Source organism: Diadema setosum, chromosome 5, assembly GCF_964275005.1.
Source record: "Diadema setosum chromosome 5, eeDiaSeto1, whole genome shotgun sequence".
Lineage (NCBI taxonomy): Eukaryota > Metazoa > Echinodermata > Echinoidea > Diadematoida > Diadematidae > Diadema > Diadema setosum.
The window spans coordinates 14,697,673-14,716,805 of NC_092689.1; the positions used below are offsets into that span (position 1 = coordinate 14,697,673).

Sequence of the window (19,133 nt, forward strand, 5' to 3'; positions counted from 1 at the left end):
GGCTAGTGGTGATTACCATTACCTCCTCATTATATGGTATTCTTGCCCCCCCCCCCCCCCACAACGAACAAACAAACTTGCCCAATCATGCAAGTCCCAAAAGTATTTAACATGCAAATGCCCATACATTATGTACAATTGTACTTGCTTTCTAGGGAGTTTTGACTGCCCATTGCAATTAGGCTGGGATATTGAAGCACTCAAGAAAAAGAAGAGATCTATGTGATCATTACCTTCATGGTTTCCATCTTCATTCACTACTTAATTGTAGATACAACTTATCCCTAACTGTGTCCATAGTGGCCTTGCATGGAGTAAAGTGCAGGCCAATTCAAAGCATATATTGTGTGTGTACATGTAACAAAGACAGTGGTGAAGATTAATTACATCGTGCTCTTTTATCTTTGGACCGCTCTGTGTATTCAGGGATGCATTATGAAAGCCATGTCAATACAAGGAATCTGGTACGGTGTGCTGGGTTGCAAGTAAACAGTTTAAAGGGCATCATACTCTGCATATAATGTACACGTTGTGACAGTGTGCCTTGATACCCTGTAAGGCTTTCTGTGAGAGGAGGTGCATCAAATGAAGGGGGTGTCTTGGTCAGTACAAGTGATTTAATGAGTGGAGTGCACTATCATGCTTTGACTCCATAATATGCAGTCTGATCATCAACAGCGAATGACTGGAAGTAAGGTCACATATCGATGAAGATCTGTTGTCCCTTCTTGACTAAAAGTGAAAATACAATGTACCAGGTGCATTTTCATGTCATGGAAAGATAACTACGTATACAATTGTACATACGCACAACTAAACCTTTTCCTCAGTTGTCACTGTTCTATCAAATGCTCCTCATTTCAATGGGTGGGTACCAGTACTTTGATTTGAATGATACACACAGAGTAACAGACAGTGTTGATATGTCTCTAGCGCGTTCACATACACATACTCTCCAAATTGTCGTTTTCAAAATTGCAGCATCCCATTCTAATGCCATGAGGATAAATATTTCATTTTGTAATTTTATCAGTGTGCAAATATTTGATGAGCTGGACTCTAACCCAGTTTGTGTTGTTTTTCACATTTTTAGCTGTTCTTGCCATTGTCATTGTAAATTATGCTTTTTTTTTGTGCACTTTGTTCATTGTACTGTACTTACAATCTCTTAATGGCAAGAGTGAGATAAAAACCAAACTTGGAGCCTAGTTGCTTTTATGGCATGGAAGTCGTTCATAAAATTCTTTGTATTTTATACAACAGTGATGTGGCTGAGAATAGAAAGAGAAATACAGTTCCAAATTTTTGTAGCACAAAATAGTTACGTTCAGACGACAGGCCCTAACCTTGAGGTTACGAAACCACAAGGTTAAGCTCCTGCCCCTTTGAGTACGTTGATTTTTGTGTCCACACGGTGCTTATCTACGAGTGGGGACCCCCCCGCGGCTCGTGGTTAGAGCGCTAACCATAAGATTTCTTGTGGCTCTTAACATCGAGCTAACCTCGAGGTTAAGGCTTGTCGTCTGAACGTAACTACCGGGTAATGTAAGTTAGGCAATTATCTCCAGTGGAAAACCCCGAGTTTGAGCTCAAAGTTAAGAGTTGATCCAATCACGTAGTATACTTCCTTCCTTTCACATCCTTTTGTGTCACCCACTGAAGGTGGAGGCAAGTCTAAAGGAACCCATTCTGTCAGCTGTCCATCTCTAGAGCATCACAAATGCACAAAACTTTTCCCTCTATACTCTAGTCCTGTTCTCATTGTATTCAAAGTAACATGTTGATTGGGGTCGCAGTCAGGATTACGACCAAAATTTTGAAGTTTTTACAGCGTGAAAAGAATAACATTCTGTTTTGCATGATTTAAGTCGCAATTCAAATTGCAATACCTTGTGCAATTTATTGCAAATAAACAAAACGATGTATAGTAAGGACCACACAAAAAAGAAGAATAAAAAATTTGATATCTCTCAATGCTCTACACATAACGCTCCTTGCTATTTTTACCAGCTGTGGTGCACTGCGGTTACTGAATTGGCATTGTGCTGTAGTGAGCATACTACTGTATACACCGTATATTTCGCGAGTCTAAATTTTCGTGAATCGGGAATTCCCGACAATTTCGCAAGTGGTTAAATTCGCGATCGTGGAGTCCTGTACTGAACAGAGAAGTGTACATGCGTATGTCACATTCACATCGAGCATCAGAGTCAATATTTTCGCGAGTAGCACCTGACTTGCGAAATTCGTGAAAATAAAAACCTTGCAAAATATTTGGTGTATACAGTATTAATTATGTACATGCGCAGGTCAGCTCTTTGCAAATAATCACGACTCGAGCTACTGTACAAAATGTTTTACAGTGAGAACGATGAATCAAAAAGATGTGACCCTGATCACTACCCAAACTGAAATTTTTGCAATGAGAGTGGCACCATCATTTCAAAAAATAACCTTGTAGCAGCTACCCTCATGACTTGAGCCTTTCCAAGGTCACTTTTTGAAGGTGCAATGGTCATGTCATATTGCACTTTAAAACACCCCGCAAGGCTCTCTTTGCTGACAAGTGACTTAACGACACTTTAATTTGAGCAGCAATAGTGATATACCCTTCAAATCCCAGGCTAGTTCTTTTTTTTTTTTTTTTTTTTTTTTTTTTTTACTTGGGTATTAATAACAATATAGATTGAACATTCAATCTTAACCATGGAGAGTAACAGAAAGAAAAAAATCTGTTATCTTTTAAGTTAAATCTGTAAGACATGCATTGCCTTGGATTTCACGCTTTAAACGGAATTATGTTTTCTTGCATTCAGTTTTGAAACATTGTACTTTGTAAAGTGTCAATTGTCGTGGGGAAAAGATACGGGTAGATTGCGATGGGATAATACAGAAATTGCATGCATAATATGCTCAACAGTATGTTGCATGTACAGTAAACACCTGTACTAAAGGTCTCTAGACTCTGACAGTATTATAATATGGTATGAAGGTTAGATATTTCAAGTCCGCCCATACATGTAAATGGCCATTGATTGATAACATGCATGGTTCAATTCCGTTGACCTTATTCTACTAAGGTTGAGGTGACCCTACATGTAGTCTAGTCTTCAGACTTGGTGAATAAAAGTCCAGTGATCTTTGGTGTGTATGTGGAACAAAATGAGAGATGTCTTGATAGGGGTTCAGAAATTTGATTGTCAATGTATTTTAAAACATTCAAAATTCCCCATTTGGTTTTACCGTGGTTCTGCCTGATGAAAAATTGTAGCCTGCATTTCTGTGTTATTCCAAAATTTTGTATTGTTGCTTTGCATTGGTTGTCTATGCATGTACATGATAATATGATGAAAATTTTGACCAGTCAAGTCTTATCATTTTGGGGGAGGTAATAAACATAAATTTGGATTTATCGAAGATGTTTCTTAAGAGTTGTTTAAGAGCATTTATTGAGTAGGACAATAGTAGTTACCGGTACTGCCCAAATGTAGCAAAGCATTGTGATGTTTGGAGTAACATTGTCATTTTCAAGGTTGTCATTTCCAGTACCTCCAAAGTTGTATGTTGATTAGGTCAGATAATTGTATTTAAACAAATGGATTTTCACTGATTGGCTTGTGTAACACACATGTATATATGTGGTACACATAGAATTTAAACTAGAGATTGTAATTTGTCATTACTGACAAATTAAGGTGATCCGATTTTTTTTAAATCAATGATTCGAGTCCTGATCGCAATACGCATGACAATACAGGTTTCATCTGTGTTTAGAGACATTGGCCGTGTGATGTTTGGATTCTCATTTAGAAAAGAGAGTCATATCTGCCATGCTTGGTACTAAATTCTGTATACACTAGATAACGAAGATACAGCAACAAATACATACAACCTTTGACCCACCTTTACACTCCCAAGATGGCACCTGAGGAAAAAGTGGTTAATTTGTGAAATGATTCTTGCGACACCATCTATAAGTGTGCAAAATATGGGAAAGATAGGACAGGTATTCACCAAGATACAAGATGAAACAGTTATGACCTTTGACCCTTATTTACATACCCAAGATGGCGTCTGATCAAGAAGTCGTTATTTTATGAAATAATGTAGGTGACATGAACTAAACATGTGCAAAATATGGTGGTGATAGAGCATGTTTTTCTTGAGTTTTTGCAAAGAAAGTTGCGCAAAGAAAGAAATATTTCAATACATCGTTGATGAGCTTTAATTTCAACCAAGTATTTTGACGTGATATCGACATCGTGTGAAAAAAACAAAGGGCACTTATATGATAGCACGAAGTTTCAGCTACAACATATTAAAATCTCGGAGAAATTCACTGAAGCATGAGATAGTGCTTGATAAAGATAGTCATGTCAATTTTCACATCTAGAAAAACTCCCTCCCATAGAGATAACACGTAATAGCGAAGATTGAGAAAGAAGTACAAATGACCTTTGACCCCATTTTGCACACCAAAGATGGCATCTGAGCAATTAGTGGTTATTTTGTGAAATGATCCTTGTAACATGTTCTTTACGTGTGCAAAATATGAGAAAGATAGGACATATATTTACCAAGATACAGGATGAAACATTTATGATCTTTGACCCTAATTTACATACCCAAGATGGCGTCTGATCAAGTAGTTGTTATTTTGTGAAGTAATGTTCGTGACATGAACTAAACATATGCAAAATATGGTGGTGATAGGGTATGTTTTTCTTGAGTTATTGCACAGAAAGTTGGAGAAAGAAAGAAATATTTCAATACATTGAAGATAAGCTTTAATTTCAACCAAGTTTTTTCACGTGATCCCGACAACGTATGAAAAAACGAAGGGCACATTGACGATAGCCCTACGTCTCAGCTACAACATATTAAAATCTTAGAGAAATTCACCGAAGCATAAGTGAGCTAGTGCTCGATAAAGATAGTCATGTCAATTTTCATTTCCATAAAAATTGCACTCCCATAGAAATTACACGTAAACCGGTCAATTTTGACAAGGTTACTTTCAATCCATTTTTTCGAGGTGATGTCGTCATCTAATCAAAATTGTGTTATTACATTTATGAAAGAGCAGTTCATAAGCTACAACATATTGAAATTTGGGTGAAAATTGGCAAAGGACAAGTGAGATACGCTCGAGTAAACTTGAAATTTGATGACGTCATTTTGAAAATTTACTTTTTTTACTTTATTAAGAAATTTGATATCTTTTAATCATTTTGTCAGCATTGCCACCCCATGAAATGACATCTACAACTCATCAGCTTTCAGAATATGTAAAGAAAATGGGGGGTCACCGTCCATCCTGACGAGTAAAATCGGATTTCAAATTGGCGGTTTTTTGGCATAGTTGCACTGTATATCGCCATTGACGCGCGCGCGGAATTTCAACTTTGACGGGCCCGTATGACGTCATATTGAGTCGGACTGACTTGAAACTTGGTAAAAATATTCCTTGATATTTCAGGCATCTGATCCGTGTCAAAAAACGGGAAATTTGTACTGCATATGAGCTGTGCGTGCGTATATGTGCGCGCGCGTACGCGTCCGTCCGATTTTTTCCATTTTTCAAAAAATGCTCCAAATGGTCTGAAACGTGTGCAAAAAGATTTTGAGCTCGATTGGAGCATACAAATATTTCAACGCGCGCGTACGCGCACGTTTTAATAATAAATATGAATTTTGATAATATGATTAGAATGCGCTTGACTTGAAGTATACGTGACGTAAATTTCATTGAAAATTTGCATTCCATTAATGAGATATGAATGAAAATGTGTTTTCATATAATGACGTCATCGTGACGTCACGGTCGACTGATCACTATGATACATTAGATCTGTCATCTTTGTGACATGATACATACATGGTATGATTTTGAAATTGATAGGCAGAGGACTTTCTCAGCTAACCTCTGCACAACTTTTGAGGAGAAATAAAGAAACAAAGAAGAACTAGAGATTGTAATTTGTCATCACTGACAAATTAAGGTGATCCGATTTTTTTTTTAATCAATGATTCGAGTTCTGATAGTGCAACGTCTCAGCTACAACATATTAAAAATTTGAGAGAAATTCACCGAAGCATAGTGCTCGATAAAGAGAGTCATGTCAATTTTCACATCTAAAAAATTCCCTCCCATAGAGATAACACGTCATAGCGAAGATAGAAAGAGAAGTACATTATGACCTTTGACCCTACTTTGCACAGACAAGATGGCATCTGAGCAAAAAGTGGTTATTTTATGAAATGATCCCTGTAACATGGTCTTTACGTGTGCAAAATATGGAAGAGAAAAGACATATATTCACCAAGATACAGGATGAAACATCTATGACCTTTGACCCTAATTTACATACCCAAGATGGCGTCTGATCAAGTAGTTGTTATTTTATGAAATAATGTACGTGACATGAACTAAATATGTACAAAATATGGTGGTGATAGGGTATGTTTTTCTTGAGTTATTGCACATAAAGTTGCAAAAAGAAAGAAATATTTCAATACATCGAAGATAAACTCTAATTTCAAGTAAGTTTTTTGACGTGATTCCGACATCGAATGAAAAAACGAAGGGCACATTCACGATAGCCCAAAGTCTCAGCTACCACATATCAAAATCTTGGAGAAATTCACCGAAGTATAAGTGAGCTAGTGCTCGATAAAGATAGGAATGTCAATTTTCATTTCCATAAAAACTGCACTCCCATAGAGATTACACGTAAACTGGTCAAATTCTGCAAAGATACTGCAAAGTCTCAGCTACAACATATTAAAATCTGAGAGAAATTCACCAAAGCATAAGTAAGATAGTGCTCGATAAAGAGAGTCATGTCGATTTTCTCATCTAAAAAATTCCCTCCCATAGAGATAACACGTCATAGCGAAGATAGAAAAAGAAGTACATATGACCTTTGACCCCACTTTGCACAGACAAGATGGCATCTGAGCAAAAAGTAGTTATTTTATGAAATGATCCCTGTAACATGGTCTTTACGTGTGCCAAATATGGGAAAGATAGGACATGTATTCACCAAGATACAGGATGAAACATCTATGACCTTTGACCCTAATTTACATGTCCAAGATGGCGTCTGATCAAGTAGTTGTTATTTTATGAAATAATGTTCGTGACATGAACTAAACATGTGCAAAATGTGGTGGTGATAGGGTATGTTTTTCTTGAGTTATTGCACATAAAGTTGCAAAAAGAAAGAAATATTTCAATACATCGAAGATAAACTTTAATTTCAAGTAAGTTTTTTGACGTGATCCCGACATCGTATGAAAAAACGAAGGGCACACTTACGATAGCCCTACCTCTCAGCTACAACATATTAAAATCTCAGAGAAATTTACTGAAGCATAAGTGAGCTAGTGCTCGATAAAGATAGTCATGTCAATTTTCATTTCCATAAAAATTGCACTCCCATAGAGATTACACGTAAACTGGTCAAATTTGACAAGGTTACTTTCAATCCATTTTTTCGAGGTGATGTAGTCATCTAATCAAAATTGCGTAATGACATTTATGAAAGAGCATTTCATAAGCTACAACATATTGAAATTTGGGTGAAAATTGGCAAAGGAAAAGTGAGATACGCTCGAGTAAACTTGAAATTTGATGACGTCATTTTGAAAATTTACTTTTTTTTACTTTATTAAGAAATTTGATATATTTTAATCATTTTGTCAGCATAGCCAACCCATGAAATGACATGTACAACTCATCAGCTTTCAGAATGTGTCAAGAAAATGGGGGGTCACCGTCCATCCTGACGAGTAAAATCGGATTTAAAATTGGCGGTTTTTTGGCATAGTTGCACTGTGTATCCCCATTGACGCACGCGCGGAATTTTGAATTTGACGGGCCCGTATGACGTCATATTGAGTCGGATCGACTTGAAACTTGGTAGAAATAATCCTTGACATTTTGGACATCCGATCCGTGTGAAAAAATGGAAAATTTCTATTTCATATTAGCTCTGCGTGCGAATATGTGCGCGCGCGTACGCGTCCGTCCGATTTTTTCAATTTTTCAAAAAATGCTCAAAATGGTCTGAAACGTGTGCAAAAAAAATTTGAGCTCGATTTGAGCATACAAATTTTTCAACGCGCGCGTACGCGCGCGTTTTGACATGAAAATGAATTTTGAGAATATGAGTAGAATCCGCTTGACTTGAAATATATGTGACGTAAATTTCATTGAAATATTCCACTCCATTAATGAGATATGCATGAAAATGTGTTTTCATATAATGACGTCATAGTGACGTCACGGTCGACTGATCACTACGATTTTACTTGCGCTGTCGTCTTTGCGACATGACACATATATGGTATAAGTTTGACATTGAGAAGCAATGCACTTTCTGAGCTAACCTCTGCACAACTTTTGAGGAGAAATAAAGAAAGAAACAAAGAAAGAAGAATAAAGAATCAGTACAGATACAGAAGGTGATCCGAGAGGATACTCGGATCACCTAAAAAGGGATTTTTTTTTTTCCGCCAATTCTGCGTGGTTTAGATTATGTGTAGTCAGTTTTCTGTTGAATTTATAAACGTCTTTTGAAAAAAAGTTTTGTAGTGATATGGAAGTCTGATGATGTAGACTAACTGAGTCATAGCTGGAAGCATAGAAAGGTGTGGAGAGGACATGCAGGAAGTGTAGTAAGGCTGGCTAAATATCCCTTTAATTACATCCAAAATAGCAGCCCCAGGGACAATCTAGTCTTCTACTAGACTGTCCTTTAGATGGCCAAAATATAAAAGACTGATCAGGTGTTGCCGTATAGTTTTGTGATCCGGTGTTGTGATTTTATATCTCTTATAAAATCCTCACATTAGAGTTTCTGTATTTATAATGGCAGACATTACACTTGCACTAAAAGGCTGTACTCCAATACTGCCCTAATTTAATCCTGCGTGCAAGGTGAGAAAACAACAACCAAGTGTCTGAAAATGTAGACTTTGTCTTACCGATAGCCAATAGTGATGACTAATAGTTCTACTCGTCTCTCATGTCACAACTGTAGAAAGTAGGTTCATTCAGTTGTGCAGTGTTCACGGGAAAGTCTGCCTTTTTGCCCCACGCAAAATCCTGTCGGGGTAAAGCTCTGGAGTCTTTTGTACACAGTGAAATTCATTTCCAGTACTATTTATTGTTTCATTTGTGTCCATGGAAACAGTTTGAGTACCTCCCACTGTGCTGCATATTCCTCAAGTATTCAGAGAAACTGCAGACTGTAGTTCAAAGAAATGCTACCTCTTGAATGCTGGTGTAGGTGAAATCAACACGAAAACTGCATGACAAGGGCCGTTGCGGATTCATGTGTGTTCTGGATATTCTAGTGGACAGCAATGTCATCTCACATTGAGTCAGAGAGCAGGCAGATATCCTAGCTCGACGCTGCTGGGGATATACGCAAGTTTGCCCTTGCAATTTGTGTTAATCGGAACTGCTGTGTGTGGAGTCTGCTTTTCTCTCCTCAACTGGACTTCCTATGCCCGTCTGCTGTGAATTTATTTTATCAGATGGGATCAATGTACAGATCGCTGAGGATGTGAGTTGTCATTGTATCTTGCATGATTTCCCTGCAGTGGGCACAGTGCTACTTACATAGTGGCTGCCAATACCTAGTGGATTTATAACTGGGATGGTAAGAGAGACTGGGTCTCTCTCGTATGTTCAGGCTCAGTGGATTATTGTTAAATGTCACTCTGTTTTTGCAAAAGAAACCAGTGCTTGTGTATGTCTAGGTGGTGTTTGTGAGGTGCAAAAAAAAAAAAAGAAAAAAGAAAAAAAAAGTGATTCCCTTTTATAGGTATGTGTTTAGAATTATTTGCAAAATGTTTTTAGTGTTGTATACTAGTTCTAAAAAAAAAAAAAAAAACTCGGACAAATGTAATCAAAACAATTTCATTCAGTTGTCAAATGAAACGGAGTAGGAAACGACCAAATAAAACTGTGTGAAAAGTCATTCTGTGTATGTCAGTGGTTAGTCTTTTCTGATTTATGTTAAGCAGTGATGTTTTTTACTTATTCATTTATTCATTTATTGTTTGTAATGCTGTTGATGACTTGTAATAATGTTGATGATGTTGATGACAATGTAATTCCCTGGTCAGGTAGCGAGACAAGGAATGTACTTCCAAGATTTGGGACTGTCATGGCTGCATGCTGTACTTCAGCTCTGTTTTATGGAAAATTCGACCACAACTGAAATGAGTGCAGTTCCAATATCTTGTATTTTAATATGACGTGGCTCTAGCTGGCTGTGATTTTAGCATATTCTTCTGCAGTGATTGGAAGTTTATACTGGTGTAACAGTTGTGGATGGTGTGAACATAAACAAAACTTCAGTTTGCATTTTTGTGAAAAAGAGATAGATGAGATTTATATGACTGACAGACTCATGTTTGGGGAATGCTCTTTGCCCGCTTATTTTGGACGGATGCTGCGGCTGTACAGGTCAATCAGTGTGAGGCATGAAGAGTGCCATTGAATTTGTGAATATCAGTACGTTTTTGCCCTTCTGTGCAGATGAAAGGTGCTGTAGACATTGTCCTTAATAAATATCCTCTTCTCCTTTCTTTCTTGTGTGCAGGCATGCTGCCTCAGACACCTTCGCCATGTTTTGGAGGTTTGGAATGCCAACTACGTCACATATTGACACGCTACTAGAAAAAGAGGTAAGGTTCTTAATATATTGGGATTTCCCAGTGTGGGTGTGTTGAAATTCTTTTTGAGAAATCATGCATGGAGAAATTATTTTATAAAGGAGGGATGTTATTAGGGGGTGAAAAGGAATGTGCAGAACAAGGGAAGTGGGTTGTGCACATATGGTGTAAATGCTTGTAGGCAAAATTTTCCAGAAATCAGTTGGTGTATGAATGCCCTCATTACATTATTTGTAACTTCCCTTTGTGGCTTAGTGAGTTGTAGCTAGTGGTGTACAACATCTTTAGCTGGCCAGCCATGTTAACTATTGTAATATAGGAGTGCATGAGCTGTTATTTTTCTTCTTTATTGTCATCCCTTTGAAATTAGAGGTGGAGGAGGGTGAGGACGACTGTACAATTTCTTCTGTTTTGTGGTATTAATGTTTTGATATTTGCAGCCTTAAAACTTCTTGAGCATTCCATGGTTAAACTGGTATTTCCCTCAAGTTGGCTCATCAATTAAAAAGTGATGGGATAATTACAATTTTGTGGCACCCATCAATCAGCGGAAGATTATATGATTCATGTATGCTGCTGAGGAAGTAATTCATTTGGTGCCGCATACAAAATAAGATAGTGCAGTGGAAGTCCTGCGAGATATGTGGGCTTAGTGTCCTCATTCCGCTCATCTTTGTGTCTGTGAAACCCTTGTTTATCGTGGAGGTTGACCTATCCATGGCAAAGCACAAGATGATGTAATTGTAATGCTCAGCCACAACTGTAGATATTGGGCAGTTGCAGGATTAGTACAGCGTGCCTTCTTTTGACCACCCTGCCTGCTCGTCCCCTGATGACACAACATCAAATCACATGCAACCTGCGAGTATACCAAATACTGTATACGCCGGATATTTGGCGAAGTTTTTATTTTCGCGAGTCAGGTGGCATTAGTGAAAATATTGACTCTGATCCCGATGTGAATGTGATGTACGCGTGTACACTTCTCCATTCAGTACAGGACTCCACGATTGCGAATTTAACCACTTGCGAAATCGTCGGGAATTCCCAATTCGCGAAAATTTAGACTCACGAAATATATGGCTAATACAGTAGTAAAGTGCCCATGAATCACTGTTGGTGACCGCCTTGTGACCAACAAATCCTTTTTCATATTCTGATTTATTGTGACACATTATGTCAGTGTAGAAAGAAGTTAGACAGTTCTCCTTTTGTGCACAATTTGTTACCAAACTGGTGTAATTATCTTTTCAGTCTCTGAATGTCCTCAAAATATCTTGTGCGTGTGTGCGTTTTTTGAATGAATAATGATGCACAAGAAATGTCCTGCATATCAAGTGTTGTAGAGATTTCTGTGTGACTGTGACTTTAATTAGGAGGGGATTATCAATCAAAGATTTTTGGGATATATTTTGTGTGCAAAAGAATGAAAGAATGGATACGGTTGTGATGCTATGGCATCTTTGCCTCATATAATGTGCATGTCATGGTCATGTCATCACAACCTATATATCACTGTTATCATAAAACATTTAAATCCATACCTTTTTGTAACATGTCAATTTCTAATAAAAATGTGGTTGTTCATTACATTTGACTCTAGTTACAAAAATCACATTTAACATGCGGTTTCAGTCCACTTCAATACCTACTGCCAAATGCATTTCTGAAGAAAGCCACATAAATACCAAGTTACATGTACATGCTACTCACATGGTATTGACTTCTTTGCAATTGCTGCATCAGGTGGTTCTTCTAGAACACCTGTACAAAATCATTGTGCCCTCTTTTGTCCCTCTCTTTTTCCCCCTCTCCCCATCACGTAAATGGGATTTAGTGTTCCTGATGGAGGGGATATCGGTGTAAATGATGCGATTTCCATTCCTAACTGAAGAAACGGAAGACTCACATGCAGTCATATCCTGAAAGTTGGCTCGTTCTTGCTAGAGCCTGGTTTATTGCTTTTCAACATGACACTTAATGTCGCAAACCATACCATCATGTGCCTGAGCATCTCTCCAAGTTTTTATTACTGAACTGTAGAAACTTTGCCTTATGCATTTGTTTTTATCTATATTCTCTTGTCCACTATTGCAAGAACAACATTATTGCATAATTGTATTATTATTGCCATTACTCTTTTGCAGGAGTTCGTTGTATTGAGATGTAAGAATATTTTGAGTAGAACGATGAAGGTCTGCCAAGATGTGGGACATGAAGGGGTTTGGTTTTTTTTTTTTTGTGGGAAGGGAGCTAAAAAGTAACTTCATCTGTTTTAAAACAATCATTTGTGAATAGTAATTTTGCTGTTTTTCCATTGATTGCTTCTTCAAAGCAGCAATGAAAGGAGCAGGCGAAACCTCACTGTTTGTTGGTTGATTGGTTGGTTTAGGGGAGGGAGAGATCTAGTTTGTATTCTCTGAGGCTAGTGTACCGGCACCCAGTTGATGATACAGTGCACTCCCGTTATAACGAACACGGTTATAACGAAATTCCGGTTACAACGAAATGAAATTTAGGGCCTCAACATTATCAACTCTATGTATTTTTATTGTTTATTCATTCGGTTATAACGAAATTTCGTTATTACGAAAGAAAACTGCCGGTCCCGAGGACTTCGTTATAACGGGAGTCCACTGTATTCTTTATCTCATGATTTTTACATGCTCTCAATTTATTCTGAATGAATATTACAGTATTGGTGAAATGTCTGAGATTGTTAACCCTTTGAGAAAGCATTTTCAACTGATTCATGTACATGTGCTAACAATATGTTCTTTCTCATTACTTCACTCCAATCAGGATGTGAATCTTACAGAAGTACTAGAGGAAGACGACGTATTGCAAGAATGCAAAGCACAGAACAAGAAACTAGTTGACTTGTAAGTAAATTTTGACCTTTGTAAAGGAATGCCTGTATTTCAAGTCTTGTAGATAGTGAGTATGACACGAGCTCACATGTATAAAATGACTGTCAGTGGCAGCTCAGTGTCTTAATTTGTGAAATATAGATCACAGTGATAAACTGGCATTAATCTGAAGAAGTTGGTGCAGTGGACCTCAGATTTATATTGCAGTAATATCAGTAGTTGTCACTTAAATGGTATGATGATGTAGCTAATAGAGTACAAGGATGGACAAAATGAATTGTCAATATGAATTGCTGTTTGCCGTACAGTTTAGTAGCTGCTCTGAGTTTAGGAAGCAGGATTGAGTTTTGTGGAGAACAATGAAGCACCACTGATTGTTACAGTCCAATCATTGCAAGATCATCCTGTACTTACTGCAAGGTATTGTTGTTAGATTATGTCCATTCATGTACTCACACAATTGCCTGAAAATCTGTAAGATGACTCAGTGCATAATGTAAGTGACTTGCCAGCCTAGCTGTTACATAATACTAATTAATGCAAGGATAGACTGCTAGATGCGGTGTGAAAACAAAATGGACTGTACTCGATCAGGTCCCCGAGACAGCATGTTCTGATGCTTCATTGTGAACCATTACATATTATAGTGGGGTGGTCAGTGTCAATTTACATTTCTCTATTTAGTTGTTGTAAATGTGTATGTTTCAGTGGTATGTCTCATGAACAGGATAAAAGTGTGAACAAGAGCATTATGTAATGTAATTGTCATAGTGTTGTTGCACCTTGAGCTATGTTTACATATGCCAATAATCATGCAATGCATGAGGAATGTAGTAGTGTGCTCTGTAAGTGCTTTTTAGGTGCAACTTTCACTTGCCATTCAGTGATCACATCATACAGCACAATACCTTGAGGCAACCTTAGAGAACAACAGCCACTCAGAGTAGATTACTTGTTTTCTAATGTTATGCTGTCTATGAAAAGAGCTGGTGAGAACTTAACTTTTAATACTTTACTGTAAAGCAAGATATTTTCTCATGATTTTTTAATGGTTTTTATGGGGTTTTTTTTGTTTTTTTTCATGAAATTTTGGTGAATAAGAGCTTAACAACCTTTTTTTCGCAGCATGAAATTTCCATAAATTGTCACTGGCATTCAATGCATACAGTGTAGACATGAACTTTCGCCTGCATTTTAATTTTGAGAATCTTGGCTTGATGTATAGGGCCCCAATCTTGGCTTGATGTATTGGGCCCCAATTTTTCTCTCTTTCTCTTCTTTCTTTAAAACAACAACAGCAATCTTGGCTTGTGAAATTCATTCACAAAATTTGAGATATTAAAATGCACACAAATATTCCTGGTTTTACAGTGCGCTGTCTGGAATTTTATGAAAGACTGAATCGGAACAAACTGTGAATAGTGCTTTATACATGCTGTTGGTGCCAGCAAAGTGGTCAAATTGATATTCCCAAGCCACATAGTGAAGGAAATGTCTTAAGAGATAAATACGTAGGCTAACATTAAATGTGTTCATTGCAGAGTTGTTTGGATTTGCTAGGAAGACATTCATTCACTACTCTAGAACATGCTTTGTTTGTGTTTAGCCTTGTGAGGACAGATGTAATAGAGGAACTAGTCAACCTGATCACAACTGAGCCGTCCCAAGACCTCCATGAGTCAGTACAGTACAAGAACCCCAACATGGCCTGTGAGCTCCTCACAGCTGATGTGGCCGCTATATGTGACAAACTCGCAGATACCGAGGTGAGTGGGTATTTAAATACCTGTATGTGATGTTTGTTCTACACCAGTAAACTGTTTCCCTTTATAAGAGTCTGTGAAATCTATTGTATCTTATTATAGGGAAAGCATTTGTCATTGAATTAGTTTTGATAGAAGCTGAAGAGAGAGAACTACATTGTAATGACCAGTATCGTATGTGTGTCTACACAGAAGGGCAGTGAGGGACTTGGGGAGTGTCCAGCTACACATTTTGCTTGTTGACTCATTTTTTTTTCTCCAAACCTGCAGTTTTGTTATGCTGTATTCAATTTTAAAATTAATGATTTCCAAAGTTGAAGAATGTTAATGTCTTGGAAAGATGTACCTGATTATAATTTTATTTGGTTAGTTTAGTTTCTTTTTCTTTCTCTCCTTTTGTGCTATATTATCTTGTTCAGTGACAAAATGTATGTTTTGCTGTATCCAACATTGATCATGCATTGAAGCAAGCGATATTTACAAGGCATCATATTTTAACAGCGAGTATGCCATGTCTTGTCACGTCCACAGACGGCATTCACTAAGCTCTGGTCATTTCTGGACAAGCCGGCACCACTCAACCCCCTTCTAGCAAGTTTCTTCAGTAAAACGATAGGCTCCCTGTTGTCAAGAAAACCAGAAGTGGTTGTGGAGTACATCAAAGGCAAAGAAGACTGCATAGGTGTTCTCCTGTCACATCTAGAAGTCTCAGCAGTCATGGACCTCATCCTTAGGCTAATTACCTGCATCGAGTCACCCGAAATTAGGATAGCATTCCTCAATGTAAGTCCAAAGTCAGTTGTGTCAAGCTACTCGTATCGATTCAAGTGTTGCTGTATAGTTTCAGAACTCAAAAGGACATAACACTTCCATTTCTAAAGAATTTGCACCGTCTGGTTCTCCATTGACAATTATTCATCATATCCTACATCCATTAATTCATTCATTCAGTCATTCATTTATTCATTCTCCGTATTTATCAGAATTATGCCTTGTACAATCAAGACACTTATTGTAAAAATGCAGTTCCTTACCATACCAATGTGCACGGCAACATGTCACTAGCTTTTGAAAAGTGTTGTGAAGAGTATAGGAAAAATGGTAACAGACTGCTGTGTCAACAGTGTCATCTTATCAGTTTTTCAAGTCAGTTACTTTTATGGCATTTCCATGCGCTGTCACAAGAAAGATGACGCATCAGTGTTTTTGTAATGTAATTCTTTCTATACATACTGTATAAGCTGTTATTTTTGTCACAGATGTCACAGACATTTTTGCGAGATGTTGTTTTTTGCGACTTGACACCGAGGATATTGTAGGTGCACTATTACCCTAGCGTATGACGACATTTTTGGCATGTGAAATTTGCGGTCCGATAGTGATTTGCGAAATTTGTGAAAATGAAACGCTAGCGAAAATACCAGCTTATCCAGTACTACGTCATCCAAGGGATTTCAAAGTGAGACATATCAAATAATCTCATGTATGTATGGTATATATGTAATATGTATGTTTGTATACATATATGTGCTGACATTCATAATTTACCAACTTTTCTTGGTTATTCCTCCACCCCCTTCCCGGCAGTGGTTAAACGAGCAGAGATTCATTCAGAGACTAGTAGATCTTATAGATGCTGAGCAGTCAGAGGACACACACAGCAACGCAGCACAGACGTTATGTGACATTGTCAGACTCTCCAGAGAGCACATGTCACAGCTGCAAGAATGTGCCGAGAACGATCCTCTCCTCACGGCTGTAGAAATGTGAGTGTATTTGCTTTTTGAAGCAGGTATTCCCTTTTGCAAATGTCACAAAATTTTGCACTGCTGAAGTAAATTTTGCACTGCTGAAGAGATATGTTTCCAATGTCGTATATGAAATTTTAAAGGAATAATTCTAGAGTTTTGAAAAGAGATGAAAAATTAACCCCACACGACTCAAGAATACAGCTTTCTTTTCTACCAGGATTACAATTGGATATTTTCTGGGTCTGAATAAAAGTTCAGTGGAAGTCTTTAGAATTTGTACTTCCTCGATCATTAGAAAGTTTCCAGTTTTATTTGAGGAAAAGTCTGAATTATCTACCTCTATAATATACCAGCATAAAAAGTATTTTATTTTCAGGATTGCAGTGAAAAGGGGCATGCAAACTTTAATTCAAAGTTTATTTCATTTCCATCTGTGGCTGATAGACAGAGCAACCAAGTTGTTCTGTCCATGCTTTTGCACAACTTGTTACTTTACAGGTGTGGTGTTTTTCTGAATTGATCAGTTCCATCGAAAACTTGACAAAAGATTGCTCATGTGTCTGATTGAAAACATCAGTTTGTAAAGCGAATAGCTGTGGTGAAACTTCATACAGTTATTTGCCGCAATCAATGACTGATATTGCCTCAACTTTGCAATCACTAAAAAATGGGGGGGGGGGGGAAGGAAACACTTGTTGATTTTTAGAACTTCCATTGTTTGATTAATGTAGTGAAGTCACATAATACTTTATGTGTAACTGTTTGTATTTCATTTATTTATTTATTTATTTTGTTGGTCTTTTACATTCTTTTACAGGGAGGAGACAGTGTCGGAGCTGCTAGAACACATGTTCAAAGGAACATTATCAGAGTCTGCAATAGTCAATGGTATTTCAATTTTGCTGTCATTACTCGAGTTTAGGAAACAAGGGTGAGTGGTCTGTTTCATATGCATCTTTTATAATACTGTTGAGTTTTATTCCAATGCATGCAGAGGGAGAGAATATAGTTTGTGGCAATACTGTACAAATACAAAGCTTCTTTTTTTTTTTTACTTCTCTGGAAATAGGAGAGTTTATAACAAGGTCTCAGAAGCATCTTTTGTTGTTCGAATTGCAATGGAGTATTATGTGAAGGCATCACCTGTGAGTACTAGTGTATGGAAGTTTTAAGCAACCTGCATTTAACCTCGGTTGGTGAAGAACTAGTAGATAGTATTGAATGCCACTCATACTGACCTTGACACACTACTTTAGAGTGAGTAATTGCAGCTCAGGTAATTATTTGTTTACACCTGTCATTTCTTGGCTTGCACGTCTCTCTTCTGCTGGGCTTTATCGATGAAGACAAATAGGCCAACTGTTGCCCCGGTTGCGGTTGCAATCTCGGGCGTGTCAGTGGCAAGTCATGCATTCGTAGCACAGTGCTGCATTTTTTCCCCCTGTCTTTTCGGGGGGGGGGGGGGGGGGTATGCTGGAATGTATGATCACATGTTACCACATGTGTATGTGAATTATAGCCACAACAGTAAGCTGTTCAGAGGATCTGTGTATTGATAGCTATGCATGGGCCCACTGGTCTCTCAAGATTTATGATTTTGCTGTAGAAGAAAATCAAAAGGTGATATTTATCTCTCATTACACTACTTTGCCATGACCTTCCAAACTCATGCCTCATGCGCTAGTATAGCCCCTGAGGGAGTCTTACAAATGAGAACAAAGTGCTCCCCTCCCAAGTATTCCAGTTTTTGCGGTAATCATTGCTGTAAACCGCGACACGTCATTGCTTGTAATTGGGACTCTCATCCCGCCTCGCGGATGATCCCCACAAAGATGATGAGGCTGTGAATTTGTGAAATAGGGATAAGCCTGCTTGTTAATAACTTGTGCGATGGAGATATATTCCTCGGAATAAAAAGAAAAGGGAACTTGGATTAGAGCAGTCTATATGGCCTACATTCTTTCTACTTCATATGGCATTACCTATAGCAGAATTTGAGATTGAGGAGTGTGTGACTTTGAAAAAAACAAACGCACGCTTCTATCCAGAGTAAGCTT

General features: G+C 37.7%; 1 protein-coding gene across 3 annotated transcripts in view; it reads left to right on the forward strand.

Annotated features, from left to right (window-relative positions):
* The window catches only part of LOC140228602 (serine/threonine-protein phosphatase 6 regulatory subunit 3-like), a 59,720-nt gene that overhangs the window by 22,381 nt on the left and 18,206 nt on the right, over positions 1-19,133 (forward strand). For all 3 annotated transcript variants that reach the window (XM_072308832.1, XM_072308834.1, XM_072308833.1), the window contains 6 exons: positions 10,620-10,704; positions 13,495-13,574; positions 15,169-15,328; positions 15,857-16,108; positions 16,913-17,091; positions 17,894-18,007. In XM_072308832.1, the coding sequence (XP_072164933.1) occupies positions 10,620-10,704; positions 13,495-13,574; positions 15,169-15,328; positions 15,857-16,108; positions 16,913-17,091; positions 17,894-18,007 (870 nt within the window). The remainder of the gene's footprint in view (positions 1-10,619; positions 10,705-13,494; positions 13,575-15,168; positions 15,329-15,856; positions 16,109-16,912; positions 17,092-17,893; positions 18,008-19,133) is intronic.